The sequence below is a fragment of the Euprymna scolopes genome, chromosome 9 (assembly GCF_053919585.1).
Source record: "Euprymna scolopes isolate OS-2025 chromosome 9, ASM5391958v1, whole genome shotgun sequence".
NCBI lineage: Eukaryota > Metazoa > Mollusca > Cephalopoda > Sepiida > Sepiolidae > Euprymna > Euprymna scolopes.
The window spans coordinates 159,153,128-159,178,535 of NC_136490.1; the positions used below are offsets into that span (position 1 = coordinate 159,153,128).

Genomic DNA, 25,408 nt, shown 5'->3' on the forward strand with positions numbered 1-25,408 from the left:
TAGCAATAACAATAGAAAATAAATAAATAAAATAAACATACAAATACATAAATTATCATATATATATATGTGTGTGTGTGTGTGTTTCGTGGTTTAATTTTAAATTTTGAAAAAACAACACATAGAGGCATATATTCGATTTAAGAATTTATTGCTTGACAAATGAATATATAGAAAAGGTTATTTTAATTTCCTTAATCCATGGATTTTCAACAATGACACATATCATAAAAGGAAATGAAATGCAGTTAGTACAATGGTCAGCTGCGAATAGACGCTATTTTGCTTTTCAGCACAATTATTGAAAATAGTTTTTGAGTGGTTGTGGATAATTATATGGAGAAAATTATATGAAAAGAGAAGTTGATACAACCTGGGTAGTCCATTATCGGAAGGAGTCCAATGTCATTATGGGTTACAAATCCGGGTGGGCAGAAAATAGGGCCATGGGAGAAAGTGATATTCCCATATAGCGTTCCATATTTCTTGATATTTCGAAAAGTATACCGAGCAGTCTTATTCGTCTTATTCGTCTTATTCGTCGTTGCGTTGATTGTGTGTTATTTGCTTTGGTCCAAATGCTTTCTCGATGTTGACAAAGTATATCCGAAATTGGGTGGATATACCATTCCATTATAATCATCCCCATGAGTAATAGAATTTGAGCATTGAATTAAGTGTGCAATGGACCTCGGAATAAATAGTGTAGTTATCAAAATATCAAAGATGGCAAAATAATCCAGGTAATGATATTCGGAAGAGCACGCTGGGACGGCTTGCTTGAGGTATGAGTCTAATAAAAAGATAGTTCGTTATCTTGTTTATATTGGATGAAGGAGGCTTTTTAGATGAGGGAAAGAGGAAGTGGGGTGAAGTAGAGACGGTAAAGAGAGGGGGGTAAAGTTGGGCGAGCATACAGGTTCTTAATGGAGTATTTTCGGCGGGGGAAGGGGTAATTGCGTTTTAGTACTCTTTAAAAGGGTTGAACTCTTGATTTTTAGTCCAAGTGGGAAATGGATGTCCTTGTGATTTTCAATGTGTGGTGTGTTATAGGGGGTGGGTGTGCTGTTTTTGCTGTGGGGATGGGTGAGCTGATGAGGTGGAGATAGAGACGCGTCATGGTGTGAAAATCTGGAATTTTTGGAGGGTTACTTAAATAAGTGAGTTTAAGGTAGGCTTATTTTAATTTTGAGTGTATATTTTAAAGGTGACTTGGTTATTTGAGATAAGTCAGTTAAATACGTTTGTTGTCGTAGTTTGATCTAGTTTAAATGTTTGTTAAAATTTTATTTAATATATATATATATATATATATATATATCTGTTTGGAGGCGATCTATGGATGAGCCTGTTTAGTTGTTCGTTGAGTTGGAATTGACGTTTGAGTGAGTGCTTTATATACTGTGGTTAATTATATATATATATTTTTAAATATTTTTTATAAAGGGGAGAGTTGATTTAAATGTTGGGCTTGGTATGTGGTCGCACATGCGTTGTTAATTTTGACTATTTGTATATTGATTACTTGTATATCCACCTATCAAACCTAAACATAAGTGCAAATATAAGCACATATATACCCACAGATATTCAAACATACGTACATATATATGTACAGACATACACAAATACAAAGAGATAGCCTACACTTACGTACAAACACTGATCCATACCATGCTTACACAAATACATACCTATGCATATACGCATCGCTATACCAATGTATATGTGCACTCAATTACACACACACACACACACACACACACACACACACACATATATATATATATATATATATATATATCATAACGCAAACACGCATATTAGAGAAGGGAACTACTTATATAGCCGGGCGAATATGAATCCACGCGTACTCGAGTGTACAACTGAGCTCATAAGCACGGCCGAACATCAATATAATCAAGTACAAGAATGCAATTCATACTCCTTACAGCAAATATACAACTACATAAGGGTTATGTCTAGAAAGAGATAAAGGTGCGCACACTGACACACTGACATAACATACGAATACAGAGAGCGTGTACGTACGTTTAAAGATATACATATACATCAACAAATAATCGGGTTTATCTGGTGATTCTATTTTAGAGAAGGGTGCATTCACCAATTGCCAACAACATTTTTATGGTCTAGGGAGATGTAGATTGTTAGAGTGTACCAGTAAACGGCTAAAGTGTGTAACTCTGTTAAATACCCATGCTCACATAAACACACGCACCTACACACACACACACACACACACACACACATATATATACATACATATACATATATATATGTACACACATAAACATACATACATACGCAGTATATATGCCCCCCACACACACGTGCATACATACATATATACACACTACAGCGCATGATTCTATGTATATAGATTCCACATAAAACGAACGTCTAAAAGCTCACACATATATATACATACTCATATATAAGGAAATGAAGTTAATGGAGACAAGAACAAGCACATATACATACATACATACATACACGCACACATATACACTTATATATACATATACACACATACCCACATATATACACATATATATACAGCCAATCATATATAGACACGTACAAACATATACTTACTCAAATATGCATATGAATAAGAAACACATAGACATACGTAAATATTAATATTGCTACAGCGCATACAACATCCACCCTCTCATGCGTGCATACATATACACTCATACAAGCTTGAACCCATGCTCATACATATAGGGGCAGTGTGCAACTAGTTCAGCTATGGTGGCTAAGGTGGCTTTGAGCTGACTATATTTTAATTTTTTCCCGTGTCTGCATAACGAAATAAGGTAATTTTTGGTGTTTATAGTGGCTTTAGGATATGTTATTATTGCAACTGCTTGTGAAGTGCAAAGGTTGCAGAGTTTGGATTTAGAGGTGTATGCATTGAATTCTTTCAATAAATCCTATTTTAGCGAGTACGGAATATTCCTATATCGGAGGTCTTTAATCAGAGTTGTTAGGGAGGGGCCTCTATTACTATTTGGATTTTCATTATTAAAGGAGCTTATATGTTTGGAAATTTTCAGTTAATTAGATTTGCTGTTGCGCCGATATACGTGTAGGATTTTACATTTTCATTAATGGTGTCGGAGGTTCTACTATGGGTGTGGGATGAACTTGTAGAGGGGGACGGGATGATTAGGTTCGAATCGTTTCCAGGATGGGGTTCCTGTGTAACTTGGGTGTTATCATGTGTCTTATTTATGGGGTTGGCATAGCTGAGGTTAGTGGAGCTCTCTAATGTTGTTGGTTCAGTAGTTAATGTGTTTTGTAGTACGATATTTTAGTGTTCCATCCGTTGCATTTGCTGTTGTGGTTGGGAGTTCAGTGACTGTACATGAATAAATTACCTCCTTGTGGACGCAATCGTTTCCTAAGGGGCAAGGTTGTTTGTTTCGGCAATTACAATTTTGTGTGGGTGGAGTCTGTGGATGATGGGCCTGGCGGGTTGAACCATATGGATTTTTCCCCTTAATTTATTGTTATTCTTTTTGTTTTGTTTGCTATTGGATTTAGTCTTAGATTTTGTGTACTCTGGATTAGGGTTATGCTTGTTTGAGAAGTTACAATGGCTCATATCATCAGAGGAAATGAAATGCAGTTAGCAAAATGTTCAGCTGTGAATGGACACTATTTTGCTTTTGCAGCAAAACTACATTGTTGAAAATCCATGGATTAAGGAAATTAAAATAACCCTTTTCTATATACTCCTTTGTCAAGCAATACATTCTTAAATCGAATATATGCCTCTATATGTTGTTTTATTTTTCAGAATTAAAAATTTAACCACCAAACTTATATATTGCTCTATTCTTAAATATTGAGCTTTTCCTTTTTGGCTAGGATCTCCTTGAAAGTATTACTTCAAGTAATATCTATCAGGATTTTTCATCTGAATTCTTATCTCGCTTATATATATATATATATATATATATATATCACAAAGTACTATATATATATATATATATATATATATATATATATATATATATATATATAGTACTTTGTGATCAAGTGGTGATAAGGAGTATGTGCATGTATTTATATGCCGCATTAATTAGTATTTTTTCATGAAAAAGTGAATAATGCTAACAATGCTAATACCTACCACGGTAACATTCTTCGTCTGTACCAGTAAATAACAAAACTTGTACAAAATAGGAACAGCAAAACGACTGCAGCCAATGCGAAAGTCAACTGGTATTCCTTGGACTTGTTACAATTAGCATCTTCTACGGAAGGGACTAGAAAGAATAAAAAACATTAAAAGAAACATTAAAAAAATTTAAAAATGAGGCAACATAAATTATGTTTTTTTAGTCCTCAAATTCCATTAGCGATGTTTTTGACAAAGGAGAAAGGATTACTGTTTTCTGGTTCGGAATAAATTCATGCAACAATTATCGTTGGCTACTTTTTGACATTGAAGTTTTATATATTAGTTAATTATATCAAGTGGCTACATTCCTTGTCTCGAGCAATTTGTAACAACTACTACAACTACTCATACGAATGATAATTATATATTATTATTATTATTATTATTATTATTATTATTATTATTATTATTATTATTGGCACGACCTGTTGTCCAAATATTTGTTTAATATATAATCAATATTTTTTTTTTTAATTTATTTTTCATTGGTTGATAAAGCAACTACAGGCAGCAGTTACGGCTGCTGCTGCGGCTTTCTAAAAACATACAAGGCACAGCTTTATGGAATTTCCATTCATTCATTGACGTCTCACTAATTATTGGATAACAAGCAAGGGAGTTACACAGACTTACAGGTTACGGGATGTCTATATTCACGTCATGACGTCATTATTTTGTTTCTTGATCATTTATAGCGTCATAAAAGAACTGCTTTATGTTATGTGTGTTTAATGGATGTCTATTCATAACGACACAAATGATATTTATTCTATTTTTAAGTTGCGCTTCTCATGCCAACATTTTGTGACATAACTCATCGTGCACGAACACAAACAAATATATAAGAACCATATATATATATATATATATATATATATATATATATATATATATATATATATATATATATGTATATATATACTAGCATTTCAGCCTGGCGTTGCCCGGGTGTTTGGAGGTGTATGTTGAGCCAATAAAAAGTGTTCGTAGGAAGAGTTATTGCGTAGAGAAATGTACACACATACACACACGTTAACTTTTTTTAAATATACTAGCATTTCAGCCCGGCGTTGCCCGGCTGTTTGAAGGTGTATGTTGAGCAAAAAAAAAAAAATAAATAGAGGTCAATTTTTTAAAATTTGACCCCTATTATGACCCTTAAAATTTATGGTTTTGGACTCAAATCAAGTTATTAAGTTAGATCCATGTCCAAGGAATCTATATCTAAAATTTCAATTGTTTAGACCCAAGATTCTCGGAGGAGTTCGGTAGAGTTCTCAAAGGTCAAATCGTTGAATTTTGACCCATTAAAAGCCAAATTTCTGGTCGAAAACCGATCACAAAGATTTTTCCAAATCTCAGTATCCTGTATATCAAATTTCGAGTCTGTAGACTTAAAATTGACAGAGTTATTGCGTAGGGAAATGTACAGTCACAGACACACAGACACGTTCACTTTTATAGATATACTAGGATTTTAGCTCGGCGTTGCCCGGGTGTGTGCATGTGTATGTTGAGCAAAAAAAATATGGTAGTAGGAAGGCAGGCTCGAACCCGTACCGCGAAGGAGGAAAAGAACGGAGAAAACTCTGACATCTTTGCGGTTACGACTACCGCCAAACCTGAAGTGACATTTTAAAAAAAAAGCCTAGACAATCGAAAGGAGCGGATAAATAAAATTAACATACAATGCTCATCTCAAAAATAAAAAAAATTCCAATAAGGAATAATATATACCAATCGGTACGGACCCGACTATGGAAGATCAGATAATAAATATATGTGGATTTATAAGATCAGAGAATCCAACCTTGATCGCCCTTCGGGGCCCGTGGCGCAGTTGATAGAGACGTTGAATCTCTACGGTTCCAGATGAACAATGTCTGAAGATAGCGGTTTCAATCCCACCCAAAGCGTGCCAGAGGTAATTGGTCAAAAATGTGGTGAGACGACAACAACTACGGATGGCAGTGATGGCTGAGAATGCAGTTAGGAGATTCGAAGTTCCTATCCGTCGCGGTTACCACCTGACGAAGGCCAGAGGAAGTTGGCCGAAACGTTGTGCACCAATAATAAGATAAGATGAGACTAATAGTCCGAAATAAAATAAAATTAACATACAATGCTCATCTCAAAAATAAAAAAAATTCCAATAAGGAGTTTGGTAGAGTTCTCAAATGTCAAATCGTTGAACTTTTACCCTTATCAGCGTAATTTCTGGCCGAAAACCGACCACATAGATTTTTCCCAATCTCAGTACCCTGTATATCAAATTTCGAGTTTGTAGACTAAAAATTGACAGAGTTATTGCGTAGAGAAATGTACACACACACACACACACACGCACACGCAGACATGTTTACTTGTTTCGATATATAGATTTCAAAATTGGAAAGTAACAACAATGAGGGTATAATATTATTTCAGTTCAAAGCGAGAACTTAGGATAATAAACAACAGTCAAGTTAAAATAATACCAATACCTCCCCGCTGCGATAGCTGACCACAGAGGATCGTACTTCCCTCTCTTCCTTCTCTCCCAGCCCTACTCCCTTCCTTTGCCCCACCTCCTTCTAAAAGCCCTACAGCTCACATTCACACAGTATGCACCCCAAATTCTTCCAGAGAATAAACCACACCCGAATATCTTACAAAAATGAATGTAATCTTAACTCTCGTTTCAATATCGCCCTTTTCTTTTGTCTGATGAATAGGGATTCCACTGAAACAATATTATATATATATATATATATATATATATATATATATATATATATATGTGTGTGTGTGTGTGTGTGTGTGTGGAGAGAGAGAGAAAGATATATATATATATATATATATATATATATATAAATAGATAGATAGATAGATATCTAGGGAGAGAGAGACAGAAAGAGACAGAGAGGGCGAGTTAAGTACATTATAATCCCATAATACCAATAATGTGATAAAAATGTTCTGACATATGACTGACGTCATACTCTTGTTACTTCATCACATGTTTTCTGGATGACGTCATCCTGCTGTAACTTCGTCCCCTTGTGACGGCATATAGAAAATTCCTGGCGTCGTCCATCTCTGATTCATTGAGTGACGTCATCCTTTGATGATTTCAACATTTTGTGAATACACCCAGTATGCACAAAGAAACAAACACACAAGAACCACAGTTTTTATAGATCAATGAAGATGACCGCAACCTTCTCTCTAATAAGACAATGATATTCTGCATCTACTCCGAATCACTGCAGCATCTGTTGTGGCTATACAGTTGCAAGCTGGAATTGGGTCTCAAAATGCAGGACTGGCCGATGATAAGGAGACCTAGTTAACAGAGTCCTCTCGGTGTTGATAAATAAATAGATAGTAATTTATGAAAATAGATATAGCAATTAAGATAAAAATGATAGCTAGCTAGAATGATGAATATTTATAGATAAAAACACATTATAATCTCAATCTGCTGGGAGAAAAGAAGTGCAAAAAAGAACGGGAAACAGACAATTGAGAGCGATTTGATTATAACTGAAGAAGCAGGGCTGTTGATCGGATTTCAAATCAGAAACGATCATATAATTTGACTTCTTCATGCGTCAGAGGACGATATCTAAGTAAATAGATGAATCAGTAAACGATAGTAACTATGTATAATGTATAAATGATAGTGACTATGTATAATGTATAAATGATAGTAACTATGTATAATGTATAAATGATAGTGACTATGTATAATGTATAAATGATAGTAACTATGTATAATGTATAAATGATAGTGACTATGTATAATGTATAAATGATAGTAACTATGTATAATGTATAAATGATAGTGACTATGTATAATGTATAAATGATAGTGACTATGTATAATGTATAAATGATAGTAACTATGTATAATGTATAAATGATAGTGACTATGCATAATGTATAAATGATAGTGACTATGCATAATGTATAAATGATAGTAACTATGTATAATGTATAAATGATATTAACTATGTATAATTTATAAATGATAGTGACTATGTATAATGTATAAATGATAGTAACTATGTATAATGTATAAATGATAGTAACTATGTATAATGTATAAACGATAGTAATTATGTATAATGTATAAATGATAGTAACTATGTATCAGGTATAAATGATAGTAACTACGTATAATGTATAAACGATATTAACTATGTATAATGTATAAACGATAGTAACTATGTATAATGTATAAACGATAGTAACTATGTATAATGTATAAACGATAGTAACTATGTATAAGGTATAAACGATAGTAACTATGTATAATGTATAAACGATAGTAACTATGTATGAGGTATAAACGATAGTAACTACGTATAATGTATAAACGATATTAACTATGTATAATATATAAATGATAGTAACTATGTATAATGTATAAACGATAGTAACTATGTATAAGGTATAAATGATAGTAACTATGTATAAGGTATAAACGATAGTAACTATGCATAATGTATAAACGATAGTAACTATGTATAATGTATAAATGATAGTAACTATGTATAATGTATAAATGATAGTAACTATGTATAATGTATAAATGATAGTAACTATGTATAATGTATAAACGATAGTAACTATGTATAATGTATAAATGATAGTAACTATGTATAATGTATAAACGATAGTAACTATGTATAATGTATAAACGATAGTAACTATGTATAATGTATAAACGATAGTAACTATGTATAATGTATAAACGATAGTAACTATGTATGAGGTATAAACGATAGTAACTACGTATAATGTATAAACGATATTAACTATGTATAATGTATAAACGATAGTAACTATGTATAATGTATAAACGATAGTAACTATGTATAATGTATAAACGATAGTAACTATGTATAAGGTATAAACGATAGTAACTATGTATAAGGTATAAATGATAGTAACAACGTATAATGTATAAACGATATTAACTATGTATAATGTATAAACGATAGTAACTATGTATAATGTATAAATGATAGTAACTATGTATAATGTATAAACGATAGTAACTATGTATAATGTATAAATGATAGTAACTATGTATAATGTATAAACGATAGTAACTATGTATAATGTATAAACGATAGTAACTATGTATAATGTATAAACGATAGTAACTATGTATAATGTATAAATGATAGTAACTACGTATAATGTACAATCCCATTACAATCGCAAAACCTAATAAACAATAACAAAAAACACATGTTTTGTGGGGTTTACCTCTTTTCATTTCACACCATTTTCCGGCAAACTCTGAACCGCATGAACACCAAAATTTCGAACCTCTTTGGAAACATATTCCGCCATTCTGACACTTGTTATTCGTGCAACGGAAATATGGCTCTGCACAAAGAAAATACTACACAGCTATCAAACATACATTTTACTTAATAACAAAAAATTTAAAGACAAACGCACTTTAACGCATTTTTATACGAGTTCGAACACTGAGTTATAAAAAAAAAAAAAAAAAAAAAGACTAGAGCTAACATGCGTTTTGTCTTGGAATTTTCAATTTTTTGGTCAAATAAACACTTAAATATGACGTTTGGACTAACACAGTATTAAAGAAATGTTTTTTTAACTTCATGAAAAAAATTTAATAAAAAGAATTCTACTTCTAAATAAAAAATATGGAATAGCAAATAATTGAATTATTTATTTATTAAATAAAATACTTTTGACAAAATATAAGTTAAATTATAATATTCAATTTTAAAATTTAAAATTAAAAGAAACGTGTATTCGTGACATCACGGCATTTTATTGGATATCTTATGGATCTGGCAGGTCAAGATATGAATTGTCTTTGGTTTTATTTAGCCAACTTTTACTCAGTTGATTCTATATATTTTATATAATCTAATTAAGATCAGTTTTGTTCCTTAAATTTTAAATCTAATTTTGAAACATATTCTCAACAAATGTATTTTCTTTATATAATTTATTTTTAACTCTATAAAACGTTTACATTCAGAATAGTTCGTCAAATATATTGAAAATAAAATGTAAGCTGTAAGATGTGTCCATCTCTATGTCCTTTCCCTCGGTAACAATGAAATAATAAAAATAATGACAAAATTTTAATGTTTTTGTTTTAATAATTAGACGTTCAAAGTAAAATGGAAAACATTTGGAATATTTTCAATAAATTTAGGATACATTCGGATAAGGTTTTCAAAATATAACTTTCGATAAATGTTATTATATATTTTCTTGTCAATACAAATATTACGAGTTGGGATTCTAAATAAAATCTTTAAACAAAGGCTCCCAGTCACATTTTCTTTTTATTTCTTGGGTTTTTTCAAAAAATAAATTTAAATTGTCTCTTGCACAAAAATGTCCACAATTTCAAAATAACTAAATCTTAAATTTATATGACATATCAATTTCCTTTTATTTAAAACTTGCCCGAGGAGGTGTGTGTTGAACAAAAAAATAAAAATTGTAGTAGGCGGCAGACTCGAACCCGTACCGCGAAGGAGGAAAAGAAAGTGAAAAAAAAGACGTGACGTCTTTGCTGTTGCGCCCATCGCCAAACCGGAAGTGACGAGTGTTAAAATTAAGGCTAGTCAATCGAATTAAGGGTATGACTTTCGAAAATATCGGCGAAAAAAGCGACCCCTACTTGTAGAAAAGAGCCTAGTTGAGGGTGAAGGAATTAATATTTTAGCCAATTTTCGATATTTGTCTTTCAAATGATATCGATTTCGTGGAAATCCGTTGTATCTGTCGAAAACTTTAGGCAGACATACATACATATATACATACATTTAAACAGATGGCTATTACTTACAAGAAATCGTCTGCTTAAAATTTTTAAGACGAAATTCAATAAAATTTAAAATCAATTATTAAAAAACAATAACTTTTACTCACTATATTTAATACTTAGCTTTTTATTTAAAAATAAATCGTGAAAGTTTTTCCTTTTTGCACAAACCTTTAATTATAAGTTGATTTTGCTAATCCAACTAAAAACAGCGATACAAATTTATTATCAGTTAGCTGTACTTTATGACATAAGCCTATTTTTTTTCTTTCTTACTCTGGCTGTCTTTTAAAAATATTATTTTTATTATTTAATAGGATCTTGAAAGTTATTTTTATTACGGTATCGCGTGGTGATTACAAACAAAATTGAACCAAATTGTTATAAAGTTATAACTATATTTCTTAAGGTAATGTTTTAATCTGTATTTTTATAATTATTGACTGTAAATAGCTGCCAAGACTTTCGATCTTTTAATACATGTGGATGTGGATAGAATTTAAAAGTTATATTAAATGGCTTTATATTGGATTGATTACAATACTTTCAAATTCTTTGGAAATTCTTAAATATTACGAAGTAATTATGTTCTCGCAACTATAAAATAATTAAAATGGTTGACGTTTTACGAATAAATCGAAATGTATTACAGTTCATTAAACTTCGCAATTAAATTATTGTCTAAAATAATTTTTTTTAATTTCATAATATTGCATTTCTTACCCCAATAAGTATTCGATTAATAATAATAATAATAATAATAATAATAATAATAATAACTAGCGGAACATGTGGAAATTCCACGGGGGACTCATTCATCTGTAATATATTGATGCTGGCATTCTGTAGATGTTCAGTATAAATAGAGATGCTCTGATATTATTGTACCTTTTTTGTTAAAACTGCAAAAGTATTTATCCAAGCTAGCATGAAGGCCCGGTAAAACCCGGTCGAAAAGTACGCTTAAATATGATATTTTAATTCTTGCAGATTTCGTATATATTATTATAGAGTTAATGTTCTGTCGATTTTTATATGTTATAAAATTGCAATTTCAAAAATAAAAAATATATCCATATGACCTGGGTGCATTAGCTTGAATCGAAACCGAAATAAAAACTTATGAAAAAAATATATGTGCGGCGGGAGTGCAGAGTCATCTGAGATGGCATGGACGACAAGATTGGGAGAACTCAATGTGACTGCGATCATCTGAAATGATGCAGCAATCATCATTATATATATATATATATATATATATATATATATATATACATATATGACTTAAGTTTCTTCAGCCATAATTGAAACCGAAACCAAAACTTATGAAGAATTCTTGATAAAAGTATTTATAAAGAAAATAGATGATTTTATGGCAAAAATAGAACATAACAATTAAACGACCCCGATGTAAGCGTGACACACAAAAGAACACACACGCTATCGTATTAATATATAGATGATAATAATAATAAGATCAGAAGACTAGGGACCCCATGACTATGCACAATGCACCACACCCAAAGGACGATATTGACAGACTCTACGTGAAAAGGAAAGACGGCGGGAGAGGACAGGTCTGCATAGAAGACTGTGTGAATGACTAAAAAAAAAAAAAAAGAACTAGAAAAATACATAATGCAAAACACTGAAATAATAATTATGGCAGCGAGAGACACTGAAAAAAACAACAAAACAGAAAACAGAGACCAATGAGACAAAACGAGAAAAGAAAAATAGGAAGAGAAACAACTCCACGGAAGATTCATAAGAATGACAAAGGATGAGAATAACGAAAACACCTGGACATGGATGCGAAAAGGATATATAAACCGAGAAACTGAATCTCTAATAACTTCAGCACAAGATAACTCGATAAGAACCAACCATATTAAAGCAAAGATCGATAAAACACAAGAAAACAGCAAATGCAGACTCTGTGGACAAAGAGACGAAACGATAAACCATATAGTAAGTGAATGCAGCAAACTGGCCCAAAAGGAATACAAAAACAGGCATGACCGAGTGGGAATGTGGTGCTCTAGGAATTGTGCAAACAGCTGCATTTTGAACGTACAGACAAATGATGCAAGCATAAACCCGCAACAGCACTCGAAAACGAGAACCACAAAATCCTATGGAACATGGACAAAGAGACGGACAAACCCATCCAAGCAAAAAGACCAGATGTCATAATAATTAACAAGAGAGAAAAATCCTGTCAAATCGTACACTTTGCTATCTAGCTTAACCACAGGGTGAGTATGAAAGAAATGGAGAAACGAGGCATATACAAAGAGCTAGCTAGAGAATTAAAAGGGATTTGGATGATGAAGAAAATCAAAATAGTACCGATAATAATAGGAGCACTAGGAACAATTCCGAAAAACTTTGAAAAAAGAATGGCAAAAATTGGAATAAGATGAATAGCTGCAAAAATACAACGACTAACGATAATGAAAACGGCTGAAATATTAAGGAAAACACTTGAATGCGGAGAATAATACAAGAAGACAATATAATGAAGAAACGTTACAGGGAATGAAGAACACTGAAGCTGCATATCTACATGTTCTACACCCCCATCATGCATCACCTTCTATTGTCTTATCACCGTTCCCCTTCCTCCCCCAAAAAATGTGATACCAAAGAGCCGAGAAGGGTCAAGAAGGATGGAAAGACCGAGGAGAGAGTGCTGGCCGGATCTCCGCTGAACAGGCGCGAAGAGAACTGAGACCTTGAGGAGGCTTAGTGCCACTCAAATTCCAGTATAGATCAATGGTCACAACCAGCGAGAAATCAATGGTAAGAGGCTGTTGCGATGACGCAAATTTATTTGCAAATGCTATCGAAGGAGGTGGAGAGAGCTGGACGTCTGGGGAGACTTGTTTTCACTCAGCTTCCAGAGAACACTACAGGTTTCCAATCAGATCTTTGATGACTTGTGTGAAAGCTCCATGTGAGCCAATAATAATAATAATAATAATAATAATAATAATAATAATAATAATAATCGCCGTCGCATCCCACGTTTTAATTTATATATTTGTTTATTTGTCGCCATAAACTGGTGCCACACAAAATTGTCTTGTCAACCTGATATTTATTTATTCAATTTCTTTTCATTGTTAAAATATAAAATATTATTATTTAAAAACATATTTTTATAAAGTTCCAAAATCATTATTTGTTTCATATTTTATTAGTCCTAAAATCAGTGTCCAGTGGTTTTTTATAACTCTGACAATCTTGTTTGTTTGTTTGCACATTGAATGTTTTAGATTGTGAGTGGAAGGGCAAATGAGACAAAATAGTGGGTCCTGGATATGATCTTAAACTATATCCGATGGTGAGGCCCAAGCTTGCGGGCTTTGGGAAGTGTGGAGACACCCTTTAATTGCCATTGCTCCCAGGTCCACTCTGGCCCGGAGTGGTAGTACCTGTTAGGGTTAAATAGAAACCGACTTAAACAAAAAACAAAAAAATATACCCTATTAAAAAATTGTTCTTCAAAATCACTGGATTCGGCATTAAATTACCTGATGCCGTAAAACAAAAACAAACAAACAAAATAGTGATGGGAACAGATAAAACAGGAGTATTAGTAAAAGAAACGTTAATGGAGTAGGAAAGTACGAGGATGGCCTAAATGGATGCGCCTACAAGTAAAATCTATGAAAAAATATTTATAGTCTACATATTCTGAATGTATCTAAAAATATATTTCAACATTATAATATATATAAGCATTTTTAAAATAAAACAGATAAATAGTGACTATTCTTCAAAACAACTGTGATGTTAGGAAAAGTTAATGCAGGTAAGAAGCACTAGGCAGAACTGTCCCAACGACATTCACTATTATTCTATTCCAGATATTAAATACACTATATGTTGATTTATGTAAATAAAAATCTCATCATATAATCTTAGTTTTTTTTTAATTATTTTTTATTGCAAAAAGGCTTTATAAGTATAAAGACATTTTTTATACTGTGAAATTTTTTAATCTTGATAGTGTGCCGCGATTAAAAAAAAAGGCTGGGGACCACTGCCCTAGATAATGCTTCAATCAAACTACGAAGGGCGTTCAAAAACTAATGCCTCATTTCTTTTAATTTTACCGCAATTGACCAGAGAGGATGGCAAATTGCATTCTGATGATGATGGAACTTATGCATTCATGACCTGAAAGTTTCACTTCTCTGTTACAGATATTGACGGTGTGAGACTCTAAGAAACAGACTCTAATGTGCGTGCGTCAAAGCAGAGATATCTTACTGAATTTCTGATAAAAAAGTGCCTTGAGAATTCTGGTGCAGAAAAGGTCGCTCATATTAATGGTACAACTTTTCAATATTTTAAAGTTTTATATTTTTTATGTTGCTCATGTAAGAAAATCTCAGTTCACAGAGGTACATCGTTGAGAATTGCGTAAGGTTTGGATGGCTTGGGAGTTGCATGTTCTTCAATAACAGAAATCCAAATGGCATTCAATGCCAATTGTACCTACTTTGATTTAAGACAACATATGGTATTCAATGCCAATTGTACCTACTTTGATTAAAGACAACAAATGGTATTCAATGCCAATTGTACCTACTTTGATTTAAGACAACAAATGGTATTCAATGCCAATTGTACCTACTTTGATTTAAGACAACGATTACTAGAAAAAGTTTGCTAATTCTTCGTCTTCGCATAACACAAAACTGAAAAATTGGATGACTGATATATTTAGGAGGATATTCTGAATCCAAAACAAAATCCAAGATTTTCAATGCTGATTGAGGGAAAATATTCTTCAATTTTATTTTCGAAATATGCTAAATGCTCTAAGACGCGAAACGTTCAAATTCCAGAAATTCGCCGATTTTAATTTGAGTGGTGCCATCATAATTAAGAAATAAAATGCCTTTATTTAACAAAATGAAATTAAATGACACTTAGCTTTTCACGTCACCCGAACAACTATTCTGCAGAATACTGATGTGCTACTGTAGAGTGGTTAGCATTCATAAAAGTAATTAATGACTCCCCTCTATTACTAGTTGGCTTTACTCAACCTCATATTTTACCAAAACGCTTTACCCGTGTATCATAATCATGCTTGTACATTAATAGTTGTAATTCAGTGCCAGACGAATGTGATGGCATTCGGCAATAAGAAAAATTATTAAAATGAATGAAGGCAATAAAAAAATCTGTCAGCACGTCAGCAGGAAAATATCCGTCACATTTCTCAACTAAAAATATCTTAATCATATATCGCTCATTATTTTATTTTCTAATCAAACAATTATTTTTTAGCTCTCATTGTAAATACATTAAACTCATATATAAACTTGATTGGGTGTTCTTATTCAATGAGTTCACACGCATTTGACATGGTGATAATAAATATCTCAAGAAGATTAAACTATATTTTACTTATCTGAATTAATTCTGCTATTTTTAATCTTGAGCTCCAGATGGGGATGCCTTTCCCTCGACACTAAAATCAACATCGTCTTTATTATTTCTGAAATAGCCGTTTCCCTGCTTACTGCGGTACGTTGCTGATCCTTGGCAGTTCTACGAGGTCACTTCTCCTAAGTTTAGTGCTTCTCTTTTTTGAGAAGTGATTAGTTTATAACTAATCATCTGAGGTGCTCCCACCGATGAATATCGTCCAGGATACTCAGGCATTTTGCAGGCTCCTTCTCTATGAGGCTGATTTTTCAATCTTTCTTTCCGACCCTAGTGTCATATCTTATGGGAGAGAGATAAATATTTAAACCTGAATTGCTGAAGTTTTTTTTCTAAGTTTTCTCCGCCAATGCCAATTTCTTTTTTATATAAAAACTTAAAACAAAATACAATAAATTCCTTACCTTCGGCGACATTTCCTTCATTATTATCGTCACTTCGTTTGGACCTCGTTAGATAAGCTGCAGAAAATATTGTTTAATTAAGATTTATATTGAACAAACAAAAATGGGAGTTACCTAAATAAAACATCGCGTAACAAAAGAATATGTTCTGTTCAAAAAAGCAAGAACAACGCTTCGCGTAATTAATAGCAAATAGTTTATTTAGTAATTTATAATTTACACGGAATTGTATTCATTGTAATGGAAAGTTTTCATGGTCGATGAAAACTTTTAAGGGGCATGAAAAATTACCAGATGCCATTAAACATTTTCAGGGGTTATGAAAAATTTTAAGGGCTATGAATAATTGTCAAGTGGCATGGAAAATTCTAAGTGTCATGACAAATCTTTAAGAGACGTCATGAAAATTTTCAAGAGGCTATCAACAATTTTTCAGAGGCATGAAACTTTTTCAAATGCGATGGGAATATTTCAGCGGTCATGAAAAATTATCAGATGCCATGAAAACCTTTCAGAGACCATGAAAATTGTTCAGTACAATGAAAACTTTGACGGTGATACAAATATTTCAGTGCTATAAAAATGTTCAGCTTCTATAGAAAGTTTCCAGTGTCATAAGATATTTTAAGAAACGCCATAACTTTTCAAAAATTTGAAAAATTTGCAGATCCATGAAACATTTGCTAGGGGGATGTAAATTTTTCATGAAAATTACTGCGGAGCAGTAACAAATTTCAGGCCCATGAAAAATTTTTCAGGGCCATAGAAAGAATTTAGGGCAAATTATCAGTGGCAATGTAAAATTATCCAAGACCATGAAACTTTTCAGTGTCATGACAATTTTTTCATAGACGCCATGAAACATTTTCAAGGGACATTGGATATTTTCAGGATTCATTAAAAGTTGAGAGTGTCACAACGAGTTATTAAGATACGTTATAAAACATTTAGAGGGCCATAAAATATTTTCAAAGTCATGAAAATTTTCAGGAGCCATGAAAAAAATTACACGAAAACAAAAACATTTCAAGCAGCCATGAAAAATGTTTAGCAGCCATGAACAATTTTCAGGGCTATGAAAAATTTTTAAAGTCAAAATATTTTCAGGTGCTAAAAAATGTGAAGCGATTCAATAAAACAATTTTCAGAAGCTATGAAAACTTTCCGGGTTAAGAAAGAATTTCAGTTGAGATGAAAACTTTCACGGCCATGAAAAACGTTTAGGAGGCATACGGAATTTCTAAGGGCCATGTAAAATTTTCAGGACTATGCAAACATTTCAGCGCTATGAAACATTTTCAAATTCTATAAAAAGTTTTCAGTGTCATGACAATTTTTAAGACACCATAAAATCTTTTACCAAGAAAAATATTCAAGGAAATAAAAACAATTCAATGCCATGAAAATGTTCTATGTCATGACTAGGTCTATGACAACAGCATATTCTTATCATTGTTTTGTACTCTCGAGTATATATCCGACACAGTTAGACGCACTGTCCCTCGACACTAGCACACACATATATGTATTTGGTGACTTTAATGTCCACCACTAAAACTGGCTTGGATTTCTCTACTTACACAGATGCAGCGGGCAGCACAACTCATAGCTTCACTATATCTCACTCCCTATCACAAATTGTTACGTTTCCAACCCGTTTCCCTGACCAGGAAGAACAACACGCATCACTTCTAGATCTGTTTTTGACCACAGTTCCCGATGACTGCATAACGAAGGCCCACAGCCCACTCGGGAACGCTGATCATGCAGTGATAATGGTTAAAATCGCCCTAAACTCTAGAGCCAAAACTGAAAAGCCAGTGCTCAAAACAACGAGATATTATAAAAAGGCTGACTGGGAAGCCACCAGGGAACTAATTAGAGATGCCCCATCGAGAAATATTTTCTCTCTCCCTGCTGAACAATGTGCAAACGAGACCACTGACTGGTTCAAAACTGCAATCGAAGCGCATGTTCCCATTCGGAAATTTTATAGTAAGCCCCACTCTCCCCAATGGTTTACATCGACTTGTGCAACTGCCATTGCTCAAAAGCAGCATGCATACCGTAGGTTTAACCGACATAAGTCCAGTTCAAACAGACTGAAGTATATAGAAGCTAGAAATAACGTTAAGAAAGAAATAGCGACAGCTAAGAGAGAATTTACGGAAACCACTAAAAAGCGCATCGAATCACAAAAACTAGGAACTCGAGACTTCTGGAAAATCTACAACAGTGTAGTAAATAATGGGCAATCAACAATTCCCCCACTAATCAACAATCACGAGGTTGTCTCCTCAGCAACCGACAAGGCTAACATGCTTGCCAGTCGGTTTGCCTCCAACTCCACACTGAACCCTTCCAACCAATCCCTACCTGACTTTCCTATGCGGATAGACGCCACGCTAGACGATCTGAAAACCACCCCTGCTCAGGTGCATGCTATCATAAAAGACCTTGTCACTTCAAAAGCATGTTGACCCGATCTTATCCCAGCTGTGCTATTAAAAAGTGTTCAGCCGAAGTAGCTCCAGTTCTCTCTAAACTCTACAACAAAGCCTTAATGAAGCTTGCTTTCCGGGCTGTTGGAAAACTGCTTCTGTTGTACCAGTATTCAAGAATTCTGGCGAAAGGACAGACCCATCAAATTATCGCCCCATTAGCCTCCTCCCACTTTTTGCCAAAATATTTGAGACCATTATTAACCATGCTCTAGTCCATCATCTTACAGATGCTAAACTACTGACTGACAAACAATATGGATTTAGACAAGCCCGTTGCACAGAAGACATCCTAACTGTGATCTCTGAACGTATATACCATTCATTGGACAAAGCGGGGGAGGGCAGAGCGGTAGCTCTAGATATATCTAAGGCTTTTGACAGGGTATGGTATGAGGGTCTCCTCAGGAAAATCAGATCATACGGGATCACTGGTAGAATACTTAACATAATTAAATCCTTCTTAGATAAGAGAAAAATCAAGGTTGTCCTCGACGGTCGTACATCTAAACAATATGATATAAATGCGGGGGTGCCCCAGGGTTCTATCCTTGGACCTCTATTGTTCCTGATATTCATAAATGACCTCCCCGACAAAATTGCCTCTGAGATGGGTATATATGCTGATGACACTACACTCTATGGCAGGCACGACAGGAAGGCGAATGAACACATTTCTAAAGAAATGGCAGAAACACTAGAGGAAGACCTCCAATCTGTAGTGGAATGGGGACAAAAGTGGTTGGTCGCGTTCAATGCTGCCAAGACTAAACTAGTTTGATTCAATAATTACAAGAAACCCACTCTACCACTTATAGCAATGGCCAACGACTCTTTATCTGAGAGTCCATCTTTCAAACACCTTGGCCTAACATTCACGGCAAACATGAGTTGGAACAATTACATTGAAGGCATTGCCAGAGCCGCTGCAATAAAGGTAGGATCTCTCTACCGTGCTAGAAAACTACTAACACCCGAAAGTATCCTGTACCTCTATAAGGCCACCATTCGCCTATGTATGGAGTATTGCTGCCACATCTGGGCTGGTGCATCTGCTACTAGTCTCTCGCTCCTTGACAAGGTTCAAAAGAGAGTCGCAAACCTGATAGGCCCTGAACTGGCATCTAAGCTTCAGCCTCTGTCCCATCGACGAAATGTTGCATCCCTCTAGCTTTTCTACAAGTATTTTAATGGTGAATGCTCTGACGAACTGCAATCACTTATGCCCCCACGACGTGAGCACCCTCGACAAACCCGACAGGCTGCTAAATCCCACCCCCACACTGTAGAGATACCTAGATGTAAAAGATCTTTTTACTCCAATAGTTTCTTCCCCAGAACCGCTAAACTCTGGAATTCCATTCCAGGCCATTGCTTCCCCAACAGTACTGACGTGCAAAAGTTCAAGTGTAACGTGAACCGACATCTTGCTGCCCAAATCCCTACATAGTACCCCAGTAGTTGTTGCCCCTGATAGTAGCCCCCTACACCAAAGTGGCGATTTGCCTTGTTTGGGGTGAAAATGTAATAAAAAAAAAGAAGTTAATCAATCGAGAACCACATTATTCTATATAAAAGCATATAAGATATCAACGGATACGCACTCGGGGGTCAAAATACAGAAAAGAATATGCTGTTGTCATACACATTCTTAAGAGACGCTATATAAAATGTGCAAGGGCTATAAACATTCTCAGGGCCATGTAAACTTTTCAAGGGTAACGGTTACTTTTCAGAGGCCATGAAGAATTATCAGAGGCCATGAAAATTTTTAGGAACAATGAAAAATTATTAGGACTATTAATTTTCAGGGCCATTAAGAATTTTATAGGTGTTATGAAAAGTTTGCAGTTTCATGACAATTTTTAAGAGACACCATAAAATATTTTCAATAGTCAAAACAATTTTCATGGCCATGAAAAATCATCAAAGGCAACGATAATTTTACAGGGGCGATGAAAGATCTTTACAACTATAAAAGTCTTCACGATCTATGAAAAGCTTACAGTGGCATTTAAAATGTAAGAGACGCTATAGATACTTTTCAGGGCCATGAAATATTTCCATATCATGACAAATTTCTGATATGATACTACATTATCTGGACTGCTATCCCGGACATCCTCTTTATAAACCATTTAGTAAATGTTAAAAACTAAAGCGTTATATCAAGTTGTAGTTCCGCTTGAAACACGCAAATGACACAACTTATGTAACAGTGTAAAAAAATCAGGTTTTCACACGCTTAACTTTCAATTCTTACTCAACATGTTTGATGCAAAAAATCATTTAATTAAAAGATATGTGATGATGAAAAGACCTCTTTGCCAGAAATGGCAAGACGATGTGAAAATCTAGAATTACACATCACTACTTTTTATAACAGCCATCTTGCCGAGCAACCCTCACTTGTTCTCGTTGAATCTCTTCTCCAGCATATTCTGATTGGCAAATATTTTAGGCACTACCACTGTATCTGGCGACGGGAGTAGGCTGATACAGCAAATCTTGTGTATACATCCTAAAAGAACTATGGAACGGAGAGTAAAGACAAGTGAGCAAATCCACTGATCTGGAAGATCTTAACATCACCCGTGTGTTCTACGTAAAGAATTTCCTTTCTCAGTATCACTTGTTGGTCGACACTAGCGCTTCCTATATAATTTCGACAATAATGTATTTCAAAAAAATGCCTTGTGCCACTCCGGTTGTACTTGTAGCTGTGAATCGTTGCCTTATACTACATTTGGTCAAGTTGCGAAGTCTTTAAACGTGCAGCTACGCAGAGATTTCACGTGAATCATTTTGGCAGATATTCTCATTTTGGTTCCGATTTCCTAAACAATTTTAACTTGATTGTGGGCATGCGAGCACACAACTCGATAGATTTTCTTATTAGTCTAAGAGGAAACCAACAACATGATGTCATTTGTATGAGAGATAAAGATAAAATAAAACTGCCTAAATCTCATCATTGTACAAACAGAGGATGTGGCTTTTATAGTTGAGGAAACAGTCACGAAACAAGGGAGGATAAATGTGGCACAATTATAAAAAGCTCTGTCTGGAAAGCTAGAGGTTTCCACACTTAAAAGCCTTATACCCAATCTTCCTTGTTCTTTTGAGAAGACAAATAAGTTTATTAATCAGAGTAGACTTATCTTCATCTGACAGTTGAGAAAAGGCGATGATATTCAGTTTAAAATCAGGTCACTGTTAAATGACATCGGCTATGTAAACGTTAAAATTTAGAACAATGTAGAAATTTAATAACAAAGGATACATACATTTTTATCCCCCTGTCTTCGCTCTCTCTTCCCCCTCTCTTACTATCTAATCGAAGTCATATAAACCCCTTGTAGTAAAAGAAAATACAAATCGTTTTTCATGTTTGACAGGATCGAACAGCCGTTCCAGAAACGTCCCACAAGACAAACACATGAAGTTATTGTCCTTGGCAAGCGGTAGCAACCTCCATTTTCTTTTTATCTCTCACACAGACATTAAAAAAAAATTGCTGTCTATTTTATTCTGCTCGAATTGATCAGAGGGATTGTAAATTGCATTTTTATGATGACAACTCATGCATTATATAATAATGTTGTGTTGTCAAGGGGTTTATATTGCGACAACATATAACGGAGACTCAGAACAGGGGATGATAATGACATTTAAATTCTATTTACATCACGACAATGACTGTGACAATTCTTGGGGACTTCACATTATTAATACGAACCTGGAACATTTATGCAACAGTTCTTGTTAAAACAGATACGGGGTGGGGGCAGACAATTAATACTTAGAGGGGATTATGCAATGTCCATTTAAGATAATGATAAACAAAACATATTTACCTTGCAGTTGTAATGACGACACGAAGACAAACAATTACAAAATATAGATGGTGATTCTTTATTCATCAGCCGGCCGATTTATGATTCAGGAATTGAAGCTTCCATTGCTAAATGGTCTCTTCTTACTCCCTACGCCTCTAAGCGCATCAGCTCCCTTAAGTCTGTTCGATTCTCGTCTCTAACTGACTCTCTCAGTGTGACTGTGATTATCTGATTATCTCTAACTTTGAACCCGGTATCAATATGTTGAGAATCTTTATTTCTTTATGACGTCAGAAGTGTGGTCAACCAACGTGACTTTATCACGTTTTAATTTATCCGTGCCCGTTGCACATGTATCTAACACATCTCATAAACAAAAGAAATCCGTCAATTAAATTGTATTATTTAACCTATTTGTTGCATATCATTTGCAACTTTGTTATTGTTCATTCTTTTAACTGACATTTTTAATATCCAGCTATTTCTAAAAGAATGGACAAGTGCTCTATCTAATATTTAGTTATTTGCGAGAACAATGCGAATCGTTATGCATTCCTCGGATTTCAATATCTATTATCTTTTAACACTTGCCTACTGGGTTCGATTCTAGTCTTTTCCTAATATTTTTTTCAAACTTATCTAGTTTTACTTTCTTACTTACTGAGGTTCGTCCCTTTCCATAACAAGAATTTCATCTCTCTTTTTTGCAGATATTCACGGTTTATACTCTAAGAGAGCAACCTGTCATGGACGTACGTAAGTAGGAGAGATGCGTCACTGAATTCCTGGAAAAATGCATTGAAGAATGGTGGTAACTGTGCGGAAAAATAAATTCTAAAACACGAAAAATCGCTCGAATGAATATTACCATTCCCGTGTTCGTCGATTTTGAACTTTTTGAGTTAAAAAATACTTTTGGAATGAACCACTCTTTCTCCCCCACCCCCTCTCTCTCTCTCTCTCTCTCTCTCTCTATCTATCTATCTGTCTCTGTCTCTGTCTCTGTCTCTCTCTCTCACACACACTCACACTTATACTTTTGGAATGAACTACTCTTTCTCTCCCTCTCTGTCTCTCTTTCTCTCTGTCTTTCTGTCTCTCTCTCTCTCTCTCTCTCTCACATACACTCACACTTAAAGTAATCAACGGGTGTGCTTTTATAACTTAATAAATAAAAAATAAATGCTTACCGGATATATATTCTCTCGATAATTTGTTATTAGCCTTCTTAGAATTGCGGTTATTATTACTTGGAGAATCGGCATCGTTTACACTCGACGCCATCTTGTTTGCCTTTTGTGGCAAATCATTTCTCCCTGGCAATTCTCGCTTACTCCTCGGGGGATAAATACCCGTCGATTTAAGGACTAAAATGTCCGTGCACAAAAGCAATAAAGAAAACTTTCGAATATCAAACATTATAGAATATACGCCATTCTTTCAAATTGCCAATGGCCTAGTTTCATTCGAGACGAATATGACATCATAAATTGATGACGTCACGAAACGAAACACGTTTATTCTTGTTATTCTCAGTTGAACTGAGCATTCATTCATGCTTGTTGTGTTTTATTTATGACAATTTGACAAATCATAAATTAAAGGTGAATTGATTATTACCCCTTTGCACTTTAGCTTTACTCCGTGCACAATGGCAAAGTTTGACTGAAAGTAGTATTTTAATGTAAAGAAAATTAATGTCCAAATATGGGCAATGTATTTTGAAACGAAAATAGGTACTGATGCATATTGTGAACCAGGCGTATCTCAGCGTTCGCTCGGCTTCGGTCGGAACGACATTAACAGCCGGATTATGCCAAGCAACAGCTCGTGTTTAGCTGTAGTTTGACGTAACACGCCGATTAGCCAATCACAAGTAGGCGCGCTGCATTACAACAAGGTGTCGCCGCGCGCGCCTAGCAGACAACTTTTGGATAAATATTAGAAGAGGAAAAGAAAACAGTTTCTACGTGCAAATTATGGATAGTACCAACATAATACATCTTTTAATTTAAATTTTTCAAATTATGGATAGTACCAACATAATACCTCTTTTAATTTAAAAAAAAAAATTTTTTTTACAAATAATATTTTTTAAATACTTGAAAAAAAAACAATTTTGATTCTAACTTTCTTTCACAAAAACTTTAAAAGATAAAAAA

General features: G+C 34.0%; 1 protein-coding gene across 2 annotated transcripts in view; it reads right to left on the bottom strand.

Moving 5' to 3' along the window:
• LOC145284949 (uncharacterized) overlaps window positions 1-25,042 on the bottom strand; it is a 44,749-nt gene extending 19,707 nt beyond the window's left edge. Inside the window, exons 1-4 of one of the 2 annotated variants that reach the window (XM_080134047.1) lie at window positions 24,437-25,037; window positions 16,907-16,963; window positions 9,479-9,601; window positions 4,169-4,304 (exon numbers count right to left, since the gene is read on the bottom strand). In XM_080134047.1, coding sequence (XP_079990173.1) covers window positions 4,169-4,304; window positions 9,479-9,601; window positions 16,907-16,963; window positions 24,437-24,665 — 545 coding nt within the window. In that variant the 5' untranslated portion in view covers window positions 24,666-25,037. Of the gene's footprint in view, window positions 1-4,168; window positions 4,305-9,478; window positions 9,602-16,906; window positions 16,964-24,436 lie in introns of both variants that reach the window. The other variant, XM_080134048.1, reaches the window with a different exon arrangement.
• Window positions 25,043-25,408: the final 366 nt, after the last annotated feature.